This window comes from Pterocles gutturalis, unplaced genomic scaffold (assembly GCF_000699245.1).
Source record: "Pterocles gutturalis isolate BGI_N339 unplaced genomic scaffold, ASM69924v1 scaffold8688, whole genome shotgun sequence".
Classification (NCBI taxonomy): domain Eukaryota; kingdom Metazoa; phylum Chordata; class Aves; order Pterocliformes; family Pteroclidae; genus Pterocles; species Pterocles gutturalis.
Window position 1 is genome coordinate 26,161 of NW_010120440.1, and position 20,725 is coordinate 46,885.

The following is a 20,725-nucleotide window of genomic DNA, read 5'->3' on the forward strand; positions in this document are numbered from 1 at the left end:
AAAAAACGCAAAAATTCAGATAAAAATAACTATTTGATGAGACTACGTTTTTGTTGTGCAACTTAGAACTTACAAAATACTGTAAAACAATCTCATTGCTGCTCTTAAAAATTTAAAAGACAAGACTGTGTCCAGCTTCTCCACTAAACTCAGATATAATATCCAGTTACTTTCAGCACCCAACTTTTCCAATAAACGCTTACCATTGTTATGTGCAGTTGTGCTATAATCCAAATATAGTTTGCCTTTTTTCCAACATTTTTCTTAAAATCAGTACTGAGGATGGAAGTTATCATTTCTACTTCAGAAATTTAAAGTCAGATTTTAAAATCTGAACTAGCCACCACAGTTTCTTTATAGTCCAGAAAGAGACAGGTAGGCCCTGACTAATGATTCAGGCTCATCCTAAAACAGCTGGGAAGCACTGGCCTCAAAAGATGCCTCTCTCTCTGTACAGACTATACCGAGAAACTTTCCAAGACTGCATGTCTGAAGCTAGATGAACCCCGAGAACTCAGAAAACTTATTGCTTTTGTTAACATTAGGATTAGTGAAGTCACAAAAACTTTATAAAGCCCAGTTTATTTTTCTGATACGTTAAGGTGTACAAGAACAACAAAAAAAACCCCAGTCAGATTCACTTTCTACTCAAGTGAACTAAAAAAATCACTGGGGTTGTTTTTCCCTTTTGCTTGCTTTTTACACATGATGAAACATCTAAGCACTATAGTGGCTTTTAAAATCTGCGTGTCAGTCCCCAAATTTAAAAGGAAAACCATGAAAATAATTTTTTCTTAAAATAAGAAATACAAAAAGACAAAGTATCTGGTTTTAGTCAATTGCTCTATTTTTCAGGCACTTCTACAATTGACTGAGATCTCAGAAAGCTTTTTTGTTGTAATACTCTATTCTCAAGCTCATTAATACTTAAATTGTATCTTGAACCAATGAACCCAAACTGAGAAACATTTTAGGTATGTAAAATTAGATAAACCAACCTGGGAGAGTTTTTCATTTGCAGCCTTCATCTCCATGTATTTAGCTTGATTTTCCTGCGACATGTCTTTTATTATGTCATCTGCTACAACCTTTTCACGTTCGATACGTTCTTCTACCTCTTGAATTAACTTTTCTGTGCTGTAAAACCAGAATGGTTTTGTAACTTTTACTAGTTGATGTTTATTTTAAGCACCTATTTCAAACTCTGGTATTCCTTCAGCCTGACTGAAATAACACAAAAACTCCACAGACTCTAAAAAAACGAGTTACCTACTTGTACCTAATCTTCTTGGAGTTGGATTAGCTCTATGAACATTCACACCATGTGATGCAGAAGATGAAGAATTATTTTCCCTTACAGTACCCACATAGTACTTTCCAACACTCCCACCCTATCTACATGCGTAGTCCCCAACCCTGGCAAAAGTAGGGGTAATGGTTTTAAATTAAAAGAGGAGAGGTTTAGACTAGATATAAGGAGGAAATATTTTACGCTTATGGTGGTGAAGCACTGGAACAGGTTGCACAGGGAGGTGGTAGATGTCCCATACCTAGAAACATTCAAGGTCAGGTTGGATAGGACTCTGGGCAACCTGATCTAGTGGAAGATGTCCCTGCCTACTGGAGGGGGGTTGGACTAGATGACCTCCATGGTCCCTTCCAACTCACACTATTCTGTGATTCTACTCCCTCTAAGTTGCTCTCAATCAGTGAATTCCTGGAATAAGAACAGGCAGTCTGGTATGTGATTTCTGAATGCACATAAAGAAAACGTATTATATAGACAACAGGACTTGCCTGTGCTGGATAATGATGATGAATTTCTTTTAGCAGTGGATTGTTGGATTCCTTAAGAATGGAGAGCAGCTTCAGAGATTTAGGCAGTGTGGAGATTCTTAACCATACAAAACCTAAGAAATTAGCCATTACTGGCATTCTTGATTCATGACTGTAATCTCACTAGGAAATCGACGGGCTGCAACCATAAAGACTTCTCTACCACTGCAGCTATAGTGAGTCCAGGTTGTCAGTGTCTTGTTCAGGGAGGTTTTGAGTACCTTCACAGATAGAAACCCCACAACTTCTCTGGGCAATGTTTTGATGCTTGGCCACTCTTGCAGTAAAAAGAGTTTTTTCTTACGTTTAAATGGAATTCTTTGTTCTCCAATTTGTGGCCATTATCCCTTGTCCTACCTTTGGTACCACCGACAAGAGATCAGTTCCATTTTCTTTACTCCTGCCCATCAGGTATTTGATAAGATATCTACTAAGCCTTCTCTTCTAGAGATTAAACAATTTCAGCTCCCTCAGTCTTTTTTCATAGTTTTCACCACTTCCAAGGAATTCTCAGATCAAAAAGTGTTAACCAGTCTTCCAGCTGGCTTCAAGAAAGATCTATAGTCTCCAAGAATCTGTGGATGCTAAGCAGAAATTCTGTCAGGTTAGCAACCCATGCTGCAAAGATGCTTTGGAGCTTTATGATGAAGAAGCAAATCCAAGTGATTTGCCACTTTTTGTGGCAAATTTGGAAGTGCTCTGGGACAGGGACTGCCCAAGTGTCATGGCTTTAACCTGGCTGGCAGCAAACACCACGCAGTTGCTCGCTCACCCTACCCTGTCCTGGGGGATGGGGGAGAGAATTAGAGTGGTAAAGGTAAGGAGACTCATGGGTTGAGACAAGAAGAATTTAAGAATTGAAATAATAACAATAACAACAACAATAATAATATACAAACAAGTGATACACAGTGCAGTTGCTCACCACCCATTGACCAATGCCCAGCCCATGTCTGGCTAGAAATACCAGAGGATCCTGGAGGAGAGAAAATCACAAAACTGCAATCCTGAAAAGAAACCCTCTTCCTGGACAATCCTCATCTACACACCGAGCATGACATTGTATGATATGGAATACCCCACTGGCCAATCTGGATCCATTGCTCTGGCTATGCTCCCTCCTAGCTTCTTGTGTACCTGTGCACTAGCAAAACATGGGAAGCTGTAAAGTCCTTGATTTCTTAGCAACAACTGAAAAATTAGTGTCTTATCAACATTCTTCTCATACCAAATCCCCACATTGAATCCAAAACACAGTGCTAATCTAGCTATGGAAAGGAAAATTAGCTCTATCCCAGCTGAAACCAGGACACCAAGAAATACTGGATAGTTGTAACATGACTTTAAAAGGAACACCTTCCTGAGAGTAAAAATGGTTTGTTCAGATCCAGTCCAAAGAATGAGGCCCTCACTGTAAGTACACCACTCTGTGAATGGATAAGTATGTTACGCTTGGTAATGGAAAGCAGCAAATTTTTAAGTGAAGCATGTTCTTAAGCTATGAGAGCAGTTTGATTCAAGATCCTCTAGAAGGCACAGAACTGGGTGCTGGCAGTGAGCTTTCACGTTACTTCCTTATTGGAGGCTCTTCATTCCTCAATCTGGGCCTATGAAAGCTGTTGCAAGGTCTCAGCAGTGACAGTTTCTCTCAAATCAAACCAATCAGAAGACATAACAGAATGAAAACTGAGAAATTGCAGTTAAGAATTCAAGAAAACGTTAAGGTTGCTGATTTCCAGAAAAAATTTCCACACTAGATGTAATTCACCTGGAGAGACTGTCAGTGCTGATCATAGGGAGCTTGTCTTTATGTACAAACAGGGTGCCTTTTTCTGGAGATCACAGAGACATTTAGGGAGGGAGAGAGGAATACAGCTTTCTCCATTTCTCATGTGTTCCATAACACTATTTGGAAGCAGCTGCCACCGTTGAGCTCAGTGGTGTCTCCAAGCTCTACTGGATTTCGTTCATCTATGCCTGAGACTGCAAGTATGCATGGCAGAGTAAGGAAAGAAAGCCTACTTTTCCAGGTCCATCAATGTAAACTGTGTGTGGGCATGTTACAGAGCAGCCTCTTTACCTGAGGCAAGTCTCTTTTTCCTATGTGATATGGACTCCTGGCTAAATACTTCAAGGTGATCCAGTATGTCCTTGAGATAAGAAATGTCTGATTTAGCTGTGATGCATCTTCTCTCATAGAAATCTTTTGACAGAAGGTTACCTTCTAAGAGGCAATAAAAATATCAGCAACGGCTGTCGCAGGAAGACAATTCATTACCACAACTAATTTGAAGACTATTGATGAAGCTGAATCAGGAATGAGGCCTGGAAAAGTTGCAGAATGTTTTGAGATATCAAGCAAAACATCAAAGTGGCAATAACATCAAAGAGGGACAGTGACATAAAATAGTTTCTACAGCCACGTATTTGAGAGGAATGGAGAATGAGAGGAGACTGAACCATCTGGTAGTTGGACACTGTGCATTGGACAGAATGAGGCTTAGAGAATGAGCACCAATTAAAAAAAATGTATTGGACATAGTGTTTGTGTATCAATACAATCCCTTTTTCAACCTGCATATAGACATGCTCTCAAATCACAGCAAGTACAATTTTTTTTAGAATTTATTCCTGAAATATAGTCCATATAACAGATGTCCTTAAATACCTGCAATTCTTTGTAAATAATGAGCTTTATATATTACACCTCACAGCTCCTCTAATGCTGATGTTTCCAAAACACAAGAATTTAAGCCAGATTTAACTAACTACTAAAGATCTTTACTTCAGTATGCAAATATCTTGAAATTTTCTTCATTTGATGATGATCACATAAAAAATGCAAGACTTTTTCTGTCTCCAGCATTTCTTTAATTGATTATAACATTGTAAATTCCCAGTGGCATTTTAACTCGGTGCTTCCTGTGTGATCTGGAACTTGACACTTGAGCATACTACTATGACTTAGACTTCCCTATTGGCTGCAGATCCAATTAAATCCAAGATGACTATAAGAAGTTGCTCAACCTAGTCAATCTTTTGCTAAGGTGGTTTTTTCTTGGGGGGGTAGGTTGGTGGTTTTTTTTTTTTTTTTTTTTTTACACTGGCTGCTTATTCTTCAGGCACAAAGGTTGAACAAAAGCAAAGTGCTGTTGCACCGTATTATTTCTTGTCAGTGCATTGAAAAATCTACACATGTACATATGCTGCCTCTAAGAAGCAACAGAAAGGTAAGACACTTGGCACATCTTTTTTAAAATGTAGACAAATATTTATTAGCATAACTTTGTTGCTAGACTGAAAACAAATCCATCTTGAGATACATTAAAAGTTCAGGAACTGCTGTGAACCTTGGACATGGCAAGTTGTTAAGTAAGTTGTACTTCAGTAGAGAGTCAGGGAACAGTCTGCTTCTTCTCTGAAAAGCAGACGACTTGATTATATAAACTCAATTCCTTCCCAAGTCTGCATTTTTCTTTACAAGTGTAAGAAAAACAATAGGAGTTAGATTAATATGAAATGATAAAATCTTCAAAAGTTCTCTGAGAAAACCTTTTTAAGAAAATGCTTCTAATTACAAGGAAATGTCAAGGTATTACCAATGTATTGCCAAGCTCAGTTTCTCTCCAAAGCAATTACTCCAAACAGCAATTCTTAAAGTCTACTTCTAGTAAGAAGCTAAACTGCAACTAAAATTACAGATGCTTTCCTGTTGTTACATTGATTATACAAGTTCCCAAACACACAATGCAGGAAATCAAATCTGTAAGAAAACCCCTAACTTTTCAGTAAAAACTAAATCAAAAAATAGGAACTATGGCTTTGACTTAGACATACATAGAGTGAATTTTCAGACAGGAAAAGGATTTTCAAGATAACAGCATCCCCTTATTCAGACGTGTTAACTTTTTGCCTGAAGTTTTCAAGAACTTTTGAATTAACTTTCATTTTCAACTTGATTGTTATTGATTAACTTACAGACTAACTTCTAAAATAATGTTTTAATATGTTTTCCCCACTCTATTAAGGACGGAATGTTTCTTGAAATCTGCAAACTACAATAATACTATTAATCTGTGTTTATAGATTACCTTGTTAAGGCCCACTCTGTTTCTGAACATCTTGCAAGTGATATCTTTAAAATTCAAGTATGCCATGACATCCAACTGTTCACATAGTCTATATCAGGAGTTCTCAAACTGCATCATGTTTTCCACTAGCAACACACAAACTGGCTGCAAAAATTATGCAGGCCACCACTACCACCACTGACAAGAACAATACCTAATCCAGAACATAATACCCCAGCAGCTGCTGCTGCTAGTACTCCTTGTACCTGCTGATGACAACATCTAACAATAAGGTTTATGAACTCTTTTTGTATTTAATGTAAATTTCCAGCAGCAGTGGAAAGGCACAATGGATCAGAACAGTTTAAGTGGCATTTACCTTCTTCCTCTTTCTAAAAGTTAGTAAGCTTCCATGCTGATTCAGTCAGGTGAATGAGGTCAGTCCTCAGACACACAAATGTCTAGAAGCAATCAATTAGACTCAACCAATTTGTTCCGTGAGCTCGTCTACTCCATACTGATCAGTTTTTTTCAAATCTGCCTGGATGCCTATTATTTTAGCATTGTTCTTGCAATTGAGCTTCCTTATGTAATTTCCCCCACTCTTCTCTGTTAAATTCAGTGAATACTCTCTACAGCTCAAGATACAATTTACACCGTATCTTTTGGTTCTTTTTAAAACTATAAGACAGAAGTCTGGGAAGGAAATACTGAGGCTCACTTAGCCCACTGTCTTTTCAGATGCTTAAGAAAAAGTGTAAGATGAAGTAATAATCTACCTTCTACATAACATTTTAATTCAAGTCTGGCATAGGCAGGGACTGATTTAACAACCGACAGAGATGGTTTAACATTCGTGTTCAAAATCAGTAGATTTTGCAAATAACATCTGATTCAAAGGAGGTGGATAAGAGACGTTTTCTCTGTAAAAAGTTAATGTCACAGTAAATACCGTCAGAAGAGCTTTCCTGACTCTCAGAAAATATGGTTCAAATCTGCACAAAAACTCCAGCACAAGAGACTGAACCATATTTACTTAGTTCCAAAGATGAGAGCAGCAACTGCATCTTCATAATACAGAGGTGCAGGTTTATGTCATATGATATATGCTATATTATGGATAATAAAGAGATTAGATCAACCTACTAATTAAAAAAATCACAAAAACTGTTTAATAACTTACTTAAGAATGTAAGAGAAATCCAACTAGATAAACCAACAATCCACCTAGTACAGTATTCTGCCTCTGACAGCAGCAACAAGAGAAATTATTTATGGAGAGCATGTGAGCCTGAATACTTTCTGCAGTTTACCCCTATCTTCCAGTACCCACAATTGCTTTAACAGGTATATTAATGAGCATATCCCTGCCTATTCATTTTATCCATTTATGAAACTGTTGTCTATTGTCCATCAATCTTTTTTCTATTTGCTGATACAGTCTGCTCCCTGGATTTTAGGTTTGGGTCAATTAAGTGAAAGCTGAATGCATTAATTCTTATAACCTATGTTTTCCCTATTAATTTTACATTTTGTAGTATCTATCTGGAACAAAATTTATTAAACTATCATTGAACTATCTATATCTATTAATTCGTTAAAGTATCACTATAGAAGACACTGGAATTCTGGTTTTGGTATACAAAAATGCTGTTTTTTGCTAGGCTCTAAATATGAAGCTCTCTTGGCTTGTGATCTGGGCTGGAACACTGGTTCTGAATCCAGTCACTGCTGACTGCAACATTACTTCTCAAACTGTAAGTTTTATATCTACATAAATTATCCTTATTTTTGAAAGCTATGCTAGAAGCTAAAGACATTTTAAAAGCTACTTTTTAAACATAAAATTCCTGAAGAAAGAAGCATATAAAGACAAATAAGAAGACATTGTTTTCAGAAAAATGGACAACTAGCTGCTGGCAACCACTGTAAGTGGGTGAATAACACTGAAACATATTTGAGATGGTTTTACACCTCAGTTAAATCTCTCTATAGACAACAGGAGTGCCTCCTTTATCTTTCTGGAATAGACCTAAAAAGCAACAGTTATTTGGACAAGCCCAACTACTGCTCAAGCAAGAGAGATTTATTGAGTTAGCACTTGCTCAAGTTAGGTCCAAATGTATATAAGAAATGTTAAAGTTTTTTTTCAGAGATTAATTTAATGGATTTTGTATTTACTGGGGAATGGAGGGGAAGGAAGAACTCTTGATTAGCAGTCAGGTGATAAAACTAGTATTGCACTATTTGCTCTGACTCTGCCTACAGGTCCAGTACTGTACCTACTGCTCATTCATCTTTGGGATAAACATGAAGAACAAAAAAAAACACACAACAGGTGTATGCAGTGTAAAAAGGCACTCCACCTACATTTGTTTTTAAATAAGCTATCTAGACTCAATCTGGTCACAGCAGTAACTAGTTATTTAATTACTTATTTACTACTTATTTAGGAAGAGGGATAACACAACCAAACTGTTTCCAGTACTTAGAATCTCCTTTAAAGCTAGTTCAAGTATCTTGATACTAAACAGTAGTCTGCAGTGATGCCTACATACACATATAAAGAAATCTACTCTTTTTAGAAAACATAAATATTTCAAGGTATTGAGAGTAAACATTCTCAAAGCTGAAAAGAGCTATGCTAAACTTCAACCCAGAAAACCAAAAGGAATTTAAGTGCTATAATACAAATATATATTAAATGTTTTGGTGAAGGTCTGCTCCAAAGATGTTTTAAAGAGTAAGCATAGCTGGTTTTACAACAAAGCAATACATTTGAAAAAGCATATTCGAATTAATTTGCAACTTTGAATCCACTTCCTCTGTGACACTTTCTTTCCAGATTATGTGGGAAAGGAATCTTTTTTCTATCCTGACAACCTTCACACAGAATTCTAAAACAAACAGCCCTACTAATTCCAATATGTCATGTCAAAGTGATTCTATTTTGGATGATCATCACATAAAGAACCTTGCACCTCAGAGTTTAAGCACCGAGTGATCTGGAATTTCAGGTCTCTAGACTAGGAGGATTCATTTCCCTGTATCACCAGACCACGAGTATATTAAGAAAAACATAAGCAAAACTGTATGAAGAGCACTAGAACCTTTAAAGTGCTAGCAGTAAAAAATACAAGAAAGACTTTTCATGCCCTTAATAGTCATCACTGAGACACCTGCATCACTGGAGTTCCCTACAGTATTTAATTGTTGTCATTCCTTTTTTTTCAACAGGTCACTTGTGAGGAGTCTGGAAAGAACCTCTCTAGTATCCCCACTAGCTTTTTCAAAAACATTACTAAATTAAGCCTCAGAAATAATAAAATCACTTTAAAAGATAGTGACAAAGAGATTCTTCAAAGTTTTATTCACCTCACTGAACTTTCTCTGAATGAAAACATGATTACTGTACTGTATAATAACAGCTTCTGCAATCTAACAAAACTCTCAATCCTGGATATCAGCAACAATCATATTAGCACAGTTCATAAAGCAGCATTTGCAGGATTAAATCAACTGAGAGTGTTGAATCTATCCTACAACATGATTACTCAACTAGATTCAGATGTATTTACTTCTCTAAAAAGTCTGACAGTTTTACATCTGCAGTATAACCGTCTGAAATCTTTTCATATAAGATCGTCTTTTAAATTGACTGAAATAGTTTTAGCTGGAAACCCATGGACATGCTCCTGTGACCTCCTTGATTTACAGAAATGGCTAACTGCCTCCAATGTGACAATGGGTAAGTTTTGGTAAGAGCAGCATTTCATACTTGTTTACATCAAACAGCCTTATCTTGTTTCTTCCTAATCTGGATAATATCCACCCTCAATTTATCTGTATTTTGCAGTAATATGCTAGTTATCCATGGATTTTTTTTTAGATTATCGTGACAATTTATTAACAATATCCCATAACCTTTCTACTGCTCACATTCCCAGAAAATGAAAACAATACCACATGTACACTCCCAAACACTGAGGAAAAATTGTTCATCAAGATGGCAGCTATCCAAGCAGCTGACTGCAAAACTCGAAAAGCTTCTTTAGAAAACACCGTAACTTCCACTTTGGCCAATAAGTTTAAAAGTAGTGCCTTACTAACCACTCTGACTCCAAACAACATCACTGGAAACAATGGAACACATAAAGGTAATATACTGACCTTTCACCCTACTGCTTACAAGATGTTTGATTTGCTGTTCCATGATTTTATACTGTTTTGTATTCCTAGTACACCGTACTTCTTCCATAAAAGCCAGGGCTAATGAACAAGCATATTTCCAAGTTTTGATAGACTGTACACATATTATGGAGAATGTTAAGCTCTACTGAGTAAGTGTTCGAAACAGATAACCACTCCTGATTTCTCAAATACTACAAAGAGATGATCAAATTTCAGAGCTTGAAATTCAGGTACTTGTCCAGATCTCTCTGCCTAACAGAAGTAGGGAAGCATCGTAAAAAAAAAAAAATCAGCTACTTCTTCCAAAAGAACTGCTTTCTAGATGTAGCTGCCTTCTTAAAATGTGAAAGTGAGCCTATTATTTTTATTCCTGCCCTCAGCTGTGTTCAGTATAAAGGACACAGATATGCCCATCCCATATTCTTTGAAATATTCTCTTTACTTTTATTCACTTTTTGATGTTAATTCCATCATCACTCTGTAATACTCTAGGTTTTCTTTTGATAAAGTAGATTCTTTTCTTCTTACATGCAAATTACTGTTCTTCTCCACTTTTCCATAATTAAATGCTTTATTTCTTGCTTCTGAAGCAGAAGAAATATCCATCTCCAGATACACACACAAATTGTAAGCCACCACTGCCACTAACTTTTTTTGCTGTAGCAGCTACAATTTATTTTAGAACAGTGGCCAGCACACAAAAACAGCTACTAAATAGACTACTAGCAATTACAATCTCTTGAAATTTTTATTATAAAAGAAACACAATTGAAAGGATATGCCAAACAAAAGATGTAATATTTTAAGGTGGAGACATCATCACCATACAGAAATTTAATGCTGGAAATAAAATTTGAAGTCAATTACTGATTTTTTTTTCCGAAGCCCACTCTTGGAATTTAAATTTTGAAAATGTTATTATTTTATCTTTTATATGTCCCTGGAACTTTATCTGACTTGCAACTATTATTTTTGATAAATGTGCATGGTGGATTTAGATTGTTAGGAAATATGAGATGTACATGCATCTTTTGTTTGATTGATGCTACTGACTCCCTAATAATAACATAGCAATAACATTCTACTAAAGCTTTGGAGACACTCAGTAATTCCCCTATCACTATTTATTTTGTGAGTTCTTAATTTAACTATGAAAAAATTCATACAAAGAGTTCTTTCTGGAATTCCTCATGAAGATGACTCTTCTTTTTTTCCTGTCTGTTTTAAAGAGTTACACCTTCCTGGCAAAAGTTGGACCTTCCTAGCAGGCGTCCTAGGGTTTGTCCTCAGCACTACGCTCCTGATTTTTACTGCTATAAAATGTCCAACATGGTATCGCTATTTGATCAGCTACAGTCACCGTCGTCTGGAAGAAAATGACTCAAAGATGTTTGAACAAGAGTTCTCAGCTGACATGAGTTCTTTTCCTACAGTATCAGATACAAGCAACGAAGAACCCATAGTAATATTTGAGAAAATCCATACATTTGTGCCTGGGAAAGATGGATTTATTGAAGATAAATACATAGATTCTTATGTAACTGAGGAGAGTTAATGTCTTAAACAATGGATGATGAACTGACTTTTCAAAACTGTAGTACACTTGTACTTCTGTATTACCTACTTATGCACAACACAAAATGAGGCTAAGCAGTCCATCTCCTTTCCTCTCATCAAATCCATAAAAGATATTGCTTCATGACTCAGGAAGCTAAAAAATGTGGTGATGTGGATGCATCGGTGTCACAACACATATTTCAAAACATGCAAAAAAACCTCATAATCTACCTTTTATAAAAACCTATTTGGTTATTTATGGCAGAGGGGGAGAGCTTACTATATATTGCTTAACATGAATTCGTCTTTACAAAGTAGCTTCTGAAGCTGGCATAATCACTAATGCTTTAATTGTGAAGAATAACTTATCTAAAATGTTGAAGCAGACCCTAGCCAGACTGGGGACTGAATCCAAATCAATGGTGTCACAGCTCAGTAGCTTACTAGGCAAAACTAATACAATCAGAGAACAGAACATTTTGGGGTTTTTTACCTGAATTAGCAGAGCAAGAAAAATCAACTGCTCCATTGCCTTAATTACGTCTACATAAAGTATGACAATACATCATCGTTATTGCATATCTAATGCCTTTGTGCCTTACTTTGCTACTAAACCAAGTTTTTTCCCTTCATATGTTCTTAGCACTTACAAATGCATTCAGGAGTAGAATAGACACATTTGCAAGCTGATGAAAAGCACAGTACTATCGAAAAGATGACTTACTATTAAATGGTAAATTGTTTTTTAAAAGTGCTTATTTATACGTAAAATCTCATTGTTAAGATTGCTGTTACTGGCAACAAGCAGGATCACCTCTCTTTCTCCTGAACATCTCCTGTCCCTAAATCAAACATCTCAGAAACTCACCCTCTCAACCTATCACTACACAAGCTGTTTTCATGGCTTACAAATTCATACTGCAAGCATCCTGCTGTCCTCATCTTCCCCTCCACACACACTCTTACTTTACCAGACAGGAATCTCAGTTTTAGTTCCCACTTCTGCTTGCCTTCCCTACTCTGCTACTCCACTACACAACTTCCAAAACTCATGACCTTGACAGCAGGTTGCCAAAAGACAGGAGACCCCACTGTCACCTTACGTCTCCCTGATGACATGTTAAGTATCTCTACAGCAGTTACTCAGAAGAGCTTAAAGTTGGGAACTCCTGCTGCAGCCTAGCACTGATGTATCATCTTGATATTGCTCAGGTATCACTTGTGGCATGCATCCTGACACTGTTAAGGAACTTCTAAATTAGATAACACCTCAGTTTTGCCATGTTCACTTATGATTTTAACAGCTTTTTGAGAAGCATACACTTCATGTACTTACGCTTGTCTTTCTTTGAAAACTTTATCCACAGTCTGAGTGTCTCGGTCATTCTGAACCTTTAACTTAAAAAAAAAAAAGATATTCTGATATAATATACAACAATAAATATAGGGGTTTTACAAATAAAAAGTTTCCTTTAAATGAGCAAGAAGCTGCTCAGAATGCAATAGAGGAAGAAGCAGCAGAGGCTGTCTGCTCCAGAGGTTTTTTGCAGTTGATACTGAAGAAAGACCTTCTGAAATTGCAGTCTTCCACTGGAAACCAAGGAAGTAAGAAGGCATCTCTCTGTTTTAAAGAGAAATACAAATCAAGTTTGTAACAAATCAATTCACTTACTATTACTGTGAGACCTGTTCCTGGAACACTTAGTAAAATACTGTTTAAGCCTACAAGCAAAATGAAAATTAACACTTGCAAAACATGCTTCTCTTTAGGACGTAGACATTGTAAATTTATTTTTTCAATTGAATGCAGGGGAAAAAAAAACACATTTTGACCAAGAAATACTCAGGTAGTTTTTCATTTTACCAACATCACCTTTTCTAAAACTAGTTTCTTTTGCTTATGGACAAAGTGATTATAGGAAATGGAACATGCCTATGGTTGCCACATGGTGCCACTGACACCTTAAGACTTAGAGAAACACTTTAAATGTCTTAGAAAATACAGAAAGAAAGGAAGAACAAAGCACACTGATTTTGCGGTTAGTCATGTCAGAGACCTATTTAATATTTATTACACTGGAGTAATTTAAAAGGCAGAAGTCAAGAGAACTAATTTACAGAAGACCAGGCACTTTACAAGGCAGTGCAGTCTAGTGAATTTGCCTTTCATAAGGCCATTGTTCTATGCTTCCAAGTCAAATAAAGAATATATTTTAACACTCATAATTTGGATTGGGACAACAGCCTTCTCAAATCTAAAATACAGAAAACAATCACGGGGCTGATAATGCAACATGTCAGGAAATTGCCTCACTACAAACACATTGCTAATATTAGGGTTAATTTAACTAGAATAATTCTGGTTAACTGGAAAAAATTAATGCTATGCTTTTTTATATATTGTCATATGTTCAAAGCAACAAGAATGTAACACACACCATTTCACTGTTGAAACATAGCAAATACCCTAATTCTTACCATATTGTAATCTCGAATCACTTCTGCCATATCCGTATTGGTGTTAAGGATATCCACAACCTGAAATGAGCCAGAATCGAACCTATTATTGCTCTCCTTTTTCTTTAGTTACACACAAAAAATCAGACAAACAAAGTGCTCCTGAAAACACTGCAATTTTCTGTTACTGCAAATGGAAAAAGCATGATTTGGGAACCTTAATAGATCACATGCAGTTTTCAGAAATAATCATCATGACATGTAGCTGTGCAAAACCCACAAATATTACACAGCAGTGATTTGTTAAATCCATATGCAACAACTTCTCCTAAGGTATAGTACACTTTTTTTTCTTTCTCTTAGCTTTTCCTTAATTTTCATCTTTCTCCTTTCCAATAACTGAACAAAAGGCAGTATTAACCAGCACATTTTTAGAGAGAATTGTCAACAAAAAACATGCTGAAGTAAAGCAAAAGCAGTAGAAAGTAAATGAGAGAAGGGAGAGCATTCAGTATCAACAGCTGATAGCAACATACCATGTTGTAGTCTGCCAGCTGACCTTGAAGTTCTTTGATTTCACCAGCTAAAGCCTCTGCCCTAAATACAAAACAAAAAGCCAAACTTCAGATGGGAAAATTTGTATATGCAAAAATAAAATAATGAAAAAAATATAATTATTTAATGTTTCTTTGAAGCCTGCACAACGCCAACAGTAGTCTTGTGACTAAAAAAGTTACCACTGCATCAGCTGCAGTACATCTCACCTTTTTTCACAAGACAAATAGACAGATTTCTCTTGCTTGTACATTTCTACTTCTTCCTGCAGCTTGTTAATTTCTGTTGTAATTTCATTTGTTTTGCTTCTGAAAAAAATAAACAAAAAAGAATCATTAACATTTGAATGTACAACTAAAACACAGATAGAACAGAAATTATATTTTACTACAAAAGATGTGCAACCAGTATCTCTTTCAAAGAAGAGAAGTGAGGAAAAAAGCATAGCTCTATCAGATAAAATCACCATCAGATAGAAAACCTGGATATGGAATGTTTTAATTAGCTTTTTGTTCCTGCTGGTGAAACAGGTGTGCATTATTCTCAAACGGACAGGAAAAAAAATCATAGTATAATTTCACAGAATATGGATATCATTCATATTTAAATTACATGCTTTAGGACTAATTATTCAATACTGCAACATGATCAACGGAGAAAGTGGCGTATGCAACAGTTTCTGTCAGTGTTGGCTCAATGTGTAATCCAAGTAAACCACCTGAAATATACACTAAAACATGCCTAGTTTGTGATGCTATTTCTTACAAATGGAGCTATCAGACCTATCAAGCATTACAGGTGGAAGCTCAAAATCACTGATCGTCCTTTTACTAATGCTGTGGAAGTACATTTAACTTAGCAAGCCTAATAACAAAACGTCAAAGGAATCTACTTGTTCTTGGTCATAAGTATAAAATTCCTTCCTCATACAACATATATCACAAAATGACCTTAACTCTTATAACAAGACAGATTTCATTATAAGTGAAAACCCCTTATCCCATGCTATTGTTAGGCAAAACAAACTTCATGTCAGAAAAGGAACAGAGCATTAAACATTCTGCAGTTTGAATGTATTGTTAAGACATACCTCAGCTGTCCAAGGTAATATGTTTTATCCATTATCTGTCTCTGAGGACCTGACAAAGGAGAACAAGATGATATTTCGTTAGAAAACAGCTGATTTTTATGAACTGCAAACTATGAAAACAATCTGCAGAACTTGCAGGCAGAGAACTGCCATCTCTTCAGTGTTCTTAAAAAGATTTTATCTCATTACAACAAATGAAGGCAGAAATTCATTTTAGACCGTAGTGAAGATAAACATTACTTTTCAAGCTATATGAATCGTTAGTATATAACAAAGTATTTTAATTACTCTGCAGTGATGGAAGAAGACACAATTCATCCTGTTCTGTTATTTTGAATGATTTTTAAACACAGCTCAGGCACAGAAAGAACTTTGTCTTCTCCGACTATCAAGAGTAAAGAAAACAACAGAGGTAAGCTAAAAGAGGCAAACCAAAGTTGCTGAGGGAGGGGAAACTTAATCCATCTCAGTCATACCATTTTAAAACCAGGGCTGGCAATAGATGCCCAGGGCCTGGAGAAAGATCACAGGTTAGCAGGTGAAGGGCAACAGAAAGGACTTCCAGCCAGCAAGTCGGCTTCATCAGGGGCCCAACTGAAGTGTCTCTATGCAAATGCATTAAGAATAAACAAGAGGAGTTGGAGATGTGTGCACGCCTGCAGGGCTACGATCTCATTGGCATCACAGAGACATGGTGGGATGGTTGGAATGGAGGGATACAGGCTCTTCACGAAGGACAGGCAGGGGAGACGAGGAGGGGGTGGGGCATCACCTTCTGTGTCAGTGACCAGCTGGAGTACATGGAGCTCCACCTGGGGATGGATGAGGAGCGAACCAAGAGCCTATGGGACAGGATTAAACGGAGAGCAGGAACAGGTGACATTATAGTGGCTGTCTGCTACAGGTGACCTGACCAGGAAGACGGAACAGAGGAGGCCCTCTATAGACAGATAGAAGCAGCCTCATGCTCACAAGCCCTGGTCCTCATGGAGGACTTCAACCACCCCAAAATCTGTTGGAGAGACAACTCAGCAGGGCATAAGCAAGCCAGGAGGTTCCTGGAATGCATTGGTGAGACCTGCTGTGCTGGACCTTGTTCTCACCAACAAGGAAGGGCTGGTGGGGAATGTGAAACTCAAGGGCAGCCTGGGCTGCAGTGACCATGAAATGGAGTTCAAGATCTTTAGGGGAGTGAGGAGGCTGCATAGCAAACTGACTACCCTCGACTTCAGGAGAGCAGACTTTGACCTCTTCAGGGATCTGCTCGGTGGAATACCATGGGACAAAGCCCTGGAGGGAAGAGGAGCCCAAGAAAGCTGGATAATATTCAAGGGTCACCTCCTTCAAGCTCAGGAGCAATGCATCCCAACGAAGAGGAAGTCAGGCAAAAATGCCAGGAGGCCTGCATGATGAACAAGGAACTCCTGGACACAAAAATGAAGCCTACAGAGGGTGGAAGCAAGAATAGCTAGCCTGGGATGAATACAGAGAAATTATCTGAGCAGCTAGGCATCGGGCTAGGAAAGCTAAAGCCCTGACAGAATTAAATATGGCCAGGGACATAAAGGGCAACAAGAAAAGCTTCTATAGGTACATCAGGGATAAAAGGAACACCAGAGAAAACGTGGGCCCTCTCCAGAAGGAAATGGGAGACTTAGTTACCCAGTATATGGAGAAGGCTGAGGTACTCAAATAATTCTTTGTCTCAGCCTTCACTGAAAAGGGCTTGAGCCACACTGCCCAAATCACAGAAGGCAAAGGCAGGGACTGGGAGAATGAAGAACTGCCCACTGTAGGAGAATCATAGGGAACCTGAAGGTGCACAAGTCCTGATGATATGCATCCACGGATCCTGAGGGAACTGGCAGATGTAGTTGCTAAGCCACTATCCATCATGTCTGAGAAGTCATGGCAGTCTGGGGAAGTCCCTGCTGACTGGAAAAAGAGAAACATAAAGCCCATTTTTAAGAAAGGAAAAAAAGGAAGACCCGGGGAACTACAGACCAGTCAGTCTCACCTCTGTGCCTGGCACGATCATGGAGAAAATCCTCTTGGAAACTCTGCTAAGGCACATGGAAAATAAGGAGGTGATTGGTGACAACCAACATAGCTTCACTGAGTGCAAGCCATGCCTGACAAATTTGGTGGCCTTCTACAACCGTGTTACAGCACTGGTGGATAAGGGAAGAGCAACTGACATCAGCTACCTGGACTTGTGCAAAGCATTTGACACTGTCCCACATGACATCCTTGTCTCTAAATTGGAGAGACATGGATTTGACAGTTGGACCAGTTGCTGGATAAGGAATTGGCTGGATGGTCACACTCAAAGAGTTGTGGTCAGTGGCTCAGTGTTCAATTGGAGATCAGTGACAAGTGGTGTTCCTCAGGGGTCAGTATTGGGAGTTAATGTTAAACAACTGAGTGTTAACATCTTTGTAGTAGACGTGGACAGTAGGATTGAGTGCACCCTCAGCAAGTTTGCTGATGACACCAAGCTGTGTGGTGTGGTGGACACGCTGGAGGGAAGGGATGCCATCCAGAGGGACCTTGACAGGCTTGAGAGGTGGGTCTGTGCAAACCTCATGAAGTTCAACAAAGCAGTGTAAGGTCCTGTACGTGGGTGGGGGGAACCCCAAGCACAAATACAGGCTGGAAGGAGAATGCGCTGAGAAGATGGGTTTAGGATTATTGGCTGATGAGAAACTCAACATGAGCTGGCAATTTGCAGTTGCAGCCCAGTAAGCCAACTGTTTCCTGGGTTGCACAAAAAGAAGCATGACCAGCAGCTTGAGAGAGGTGATTCTTCTCCTCTGCTCCGCTCTTATGAGACCCCACCTGGAGTACTGCATCTAGCTCTGGAGTGCTCAGCACAGGAAGGACATGGACCTGTTAGAGCGAGTCCAGGAGGGCCACGAAGATGATCAGGGGGCTGGAGCACCTCCTGTATGAGAACAGGCTGAGAGAGCTGGGGTTGTTCATCATAGAGAAGAGAAGGCTCTGGGAAGACCTTATAACTGACTTCCAGTACCTGAAGGTGACCTGCAGGAGAGATGGGGAGGCACTCTTGATCACGAGGTGAAGTGATAGGACTAAGGGTAACAGTTTTAAGATGAAAGAGGGTAGATTTAGATTGTATATTAGGAGGAAGTTTTTTACTGAGAGGGTGGTGAGTCACTGTAACAGGTTGCCCAGAGAAGTTGTAGATGCCCCATCCCTGGAGGTGTTCAAGGCCAGGCTGGATGAGGCTTCGAACAACCTGGTCTAGTGGGAGCTGTCTCTGCCCATGGCAGGGGGGTTGGAACTCGATGATCTTTAAGGTCCCTTCCAACCCTAACCATTCTATGATTCTGTGATTCTATGCTTTAGTCTTCCTTTCCTTTCTCCTACTTCTATTAATCACAACTATTCACTCTGCAATTTAAACAGTGATGAAAAGATTTCCTTTACAAACTTAATTTTTTTTTAAACGTTTGCAGACACCTTGATAGGTATTTTCAGTAAAAAATACCTTTCATTGCAGTTTTCATTCCACTTAATCCCTGTTGAGTCACTGGGCGGTCTGCAACTTTTATCTGAGCTGATAAGACTCCTCCAGTAGTCGAAGGACCACCACGAGAACCAGGTCTTGATGTACCAGGAGGCATCTAGGAAAAAAAAAACCAAAAAAACAAAAACCACAAAATTCCTAATTTTTAATTATGTATTTATTATTCTTATGCAATTGCCAAAGCAATGAAAAACTTAAGCTAGTCTCTATACTGTTCTTATAAGAATCGTTTAGGATTTACATGTCTTCAGGTACACAATGCTTCAGTGGTGTTCACTCCAGAAGGGTAAGAGATTACTTTTGAGCAATTGTTTGTTTCCTCTGTCTATAACATAAATGCTATTAAGGTCTCTTGATGCAAGACCTCCTTGACGCTTTTCAGTCAAAATATAGAAAACACAGCTCTCTACAAAATTAAAATCTGTAAATTCCTCATGAGAAAGTCTCACTTAAGTCACAGTACTGAAAAAATTACCAAAAAAACTATAAAAATCCAAATGTATTGAAGTTAATGTTCAATTTTTTTAACATACCGCTGTTCCTATTCTGGTTGCTGATGGAGTCCTTGATGAAGAGGTAGGTCTTGGGGTCAGCCCTATTCCTGCTCTTGAAGAAGGATGAGATACTGGAGGTCTGTGACTGCTGGCCATATTTGTTCCCTTTTAAACTACTCCCCGGAAAGAAGGACAGAAATAGTTCTTTAATTTGCACAAGTTCTTTAAAACTACCAGAGACCAACCTTTAAAGCTTAATTCTTCCCCCTATTAAAAGAAGTTTATTTTTCTTTAGAAATCTGCGAACCACTTCTTTACTGGCAAAGCATGGTACGAGACAGCGACAATGCTCAGAAAGGACCACAGAAGGTCCACCAGTAAGATGAAACAACAGTCCCTGTTCAGTGCTTAGTCAGTCCTCAGTTTATACTGTTACGCAGATAACTCCTTGTAATTCTTGTGGCATTTATTGTTTCAGCATCTGCCCACAGCATTTAAATCTCTCATGAAAGAAGCTGGAAGCTAATAGCTGTTGTAAATATCCATTTATCTGGGTTATCTAGAGACAGCCCTTCAGGCATCACCAGCCACCAATGCAAACCCACACTGCGCTACCCCTGATTTATATTCCGGCCCCTTGAGGGGCTCCCACCCCAGCCGTGCCACACAGAGACAGCTTTTCGACCGCTGGGGCTGCCAGGCAGTTGCTCGGCGGGGCCTGCAGCACGGCCGGCCGCCCCGCAAACAGCCAGGAAGGGTCCTTGTTCCCCCGGGGCGATAAAAGCCCGCCCCCAGAGAGGCTGAGGGGCGCCTGTAGCCGGGGAGGCGCGGAGGTCGCAGCACCGACGGCCCTGCTACAGAACCGCGATACCCCGGGAGCTGCAGGCAGGCGCGGATCCCGCTTCCCAGGCGGCAGAACCCCTTC

At 38.6% G+C, this 20,725-nt stretch overlaps 2 protein-coding genes across 2 annotated transcripts in view; one reads left to right on the forward strand and one right to left on the reverse strand.

Moving 5' to 3' along the window:
• The window catches only part of IFT74 (intraflagellar transport 74), a 42,853-nt gene extending 22,897 nt beyond the window's left edge, over positions 1 to 19,956 (reverse strand). The window contains exons 1-8 of the mRNA XM_010076908.1: positions 19,840 to 19,956; positions 19,268 to 19,403; positions 15,757 to 15,805; positions 14,876 to 14,974; positions 14,648 to 14,708; positions 14,133 to 14,192; positions 12,991 to 13,052; positions 999 to 1,137 (exon numbers count right to left, since the gene is read on the reverse strand). Of these exons, the coding sequence (XP_010075210.1) occupies positions 999 to 1,137; positions 12,991 to 13,052; positions 14,133 to 14,192; positions 14,648 to 14,708; positions 14,876 to 14,974; positions 15,757 to 15,805; positions 19,268 to 19,403; positions 19,840 to 19,956 (723 nt within the window). The remainder of the gene's footprint in view (positions 1 to 998; positions 1,138 to 12,990; positions 13,053 to 14,132; positions 14,193 to 14,647; positions 14,709 to 14,875; positions 14,975 to 15,756; positions 15,806 to 19,267; positions 19,404 to 19,839) is intronic.
• On the forward strand, positions 5,040 to 11,652 carry LRRC19 (leucine rich repeat containing 19). The gene is made up of 5 exons (XM_010076907.1): positions 5,040 to 5,066; positions 7,571 to 7,663; positions 9,144 to 9,654; positions 9,854 to 10,063; positions 11,327 to 11,652. Exons 1-5 carry the CDS (start codon positions 5,040 to 5,042, stop codon positions 11,650 to 11,652), a joined length of 1,167 nt encoding a protein of 388 aa, XP_010075209.1.
• Positions 19,957 to 20,725: the final 769 nt, after the last annotated feature.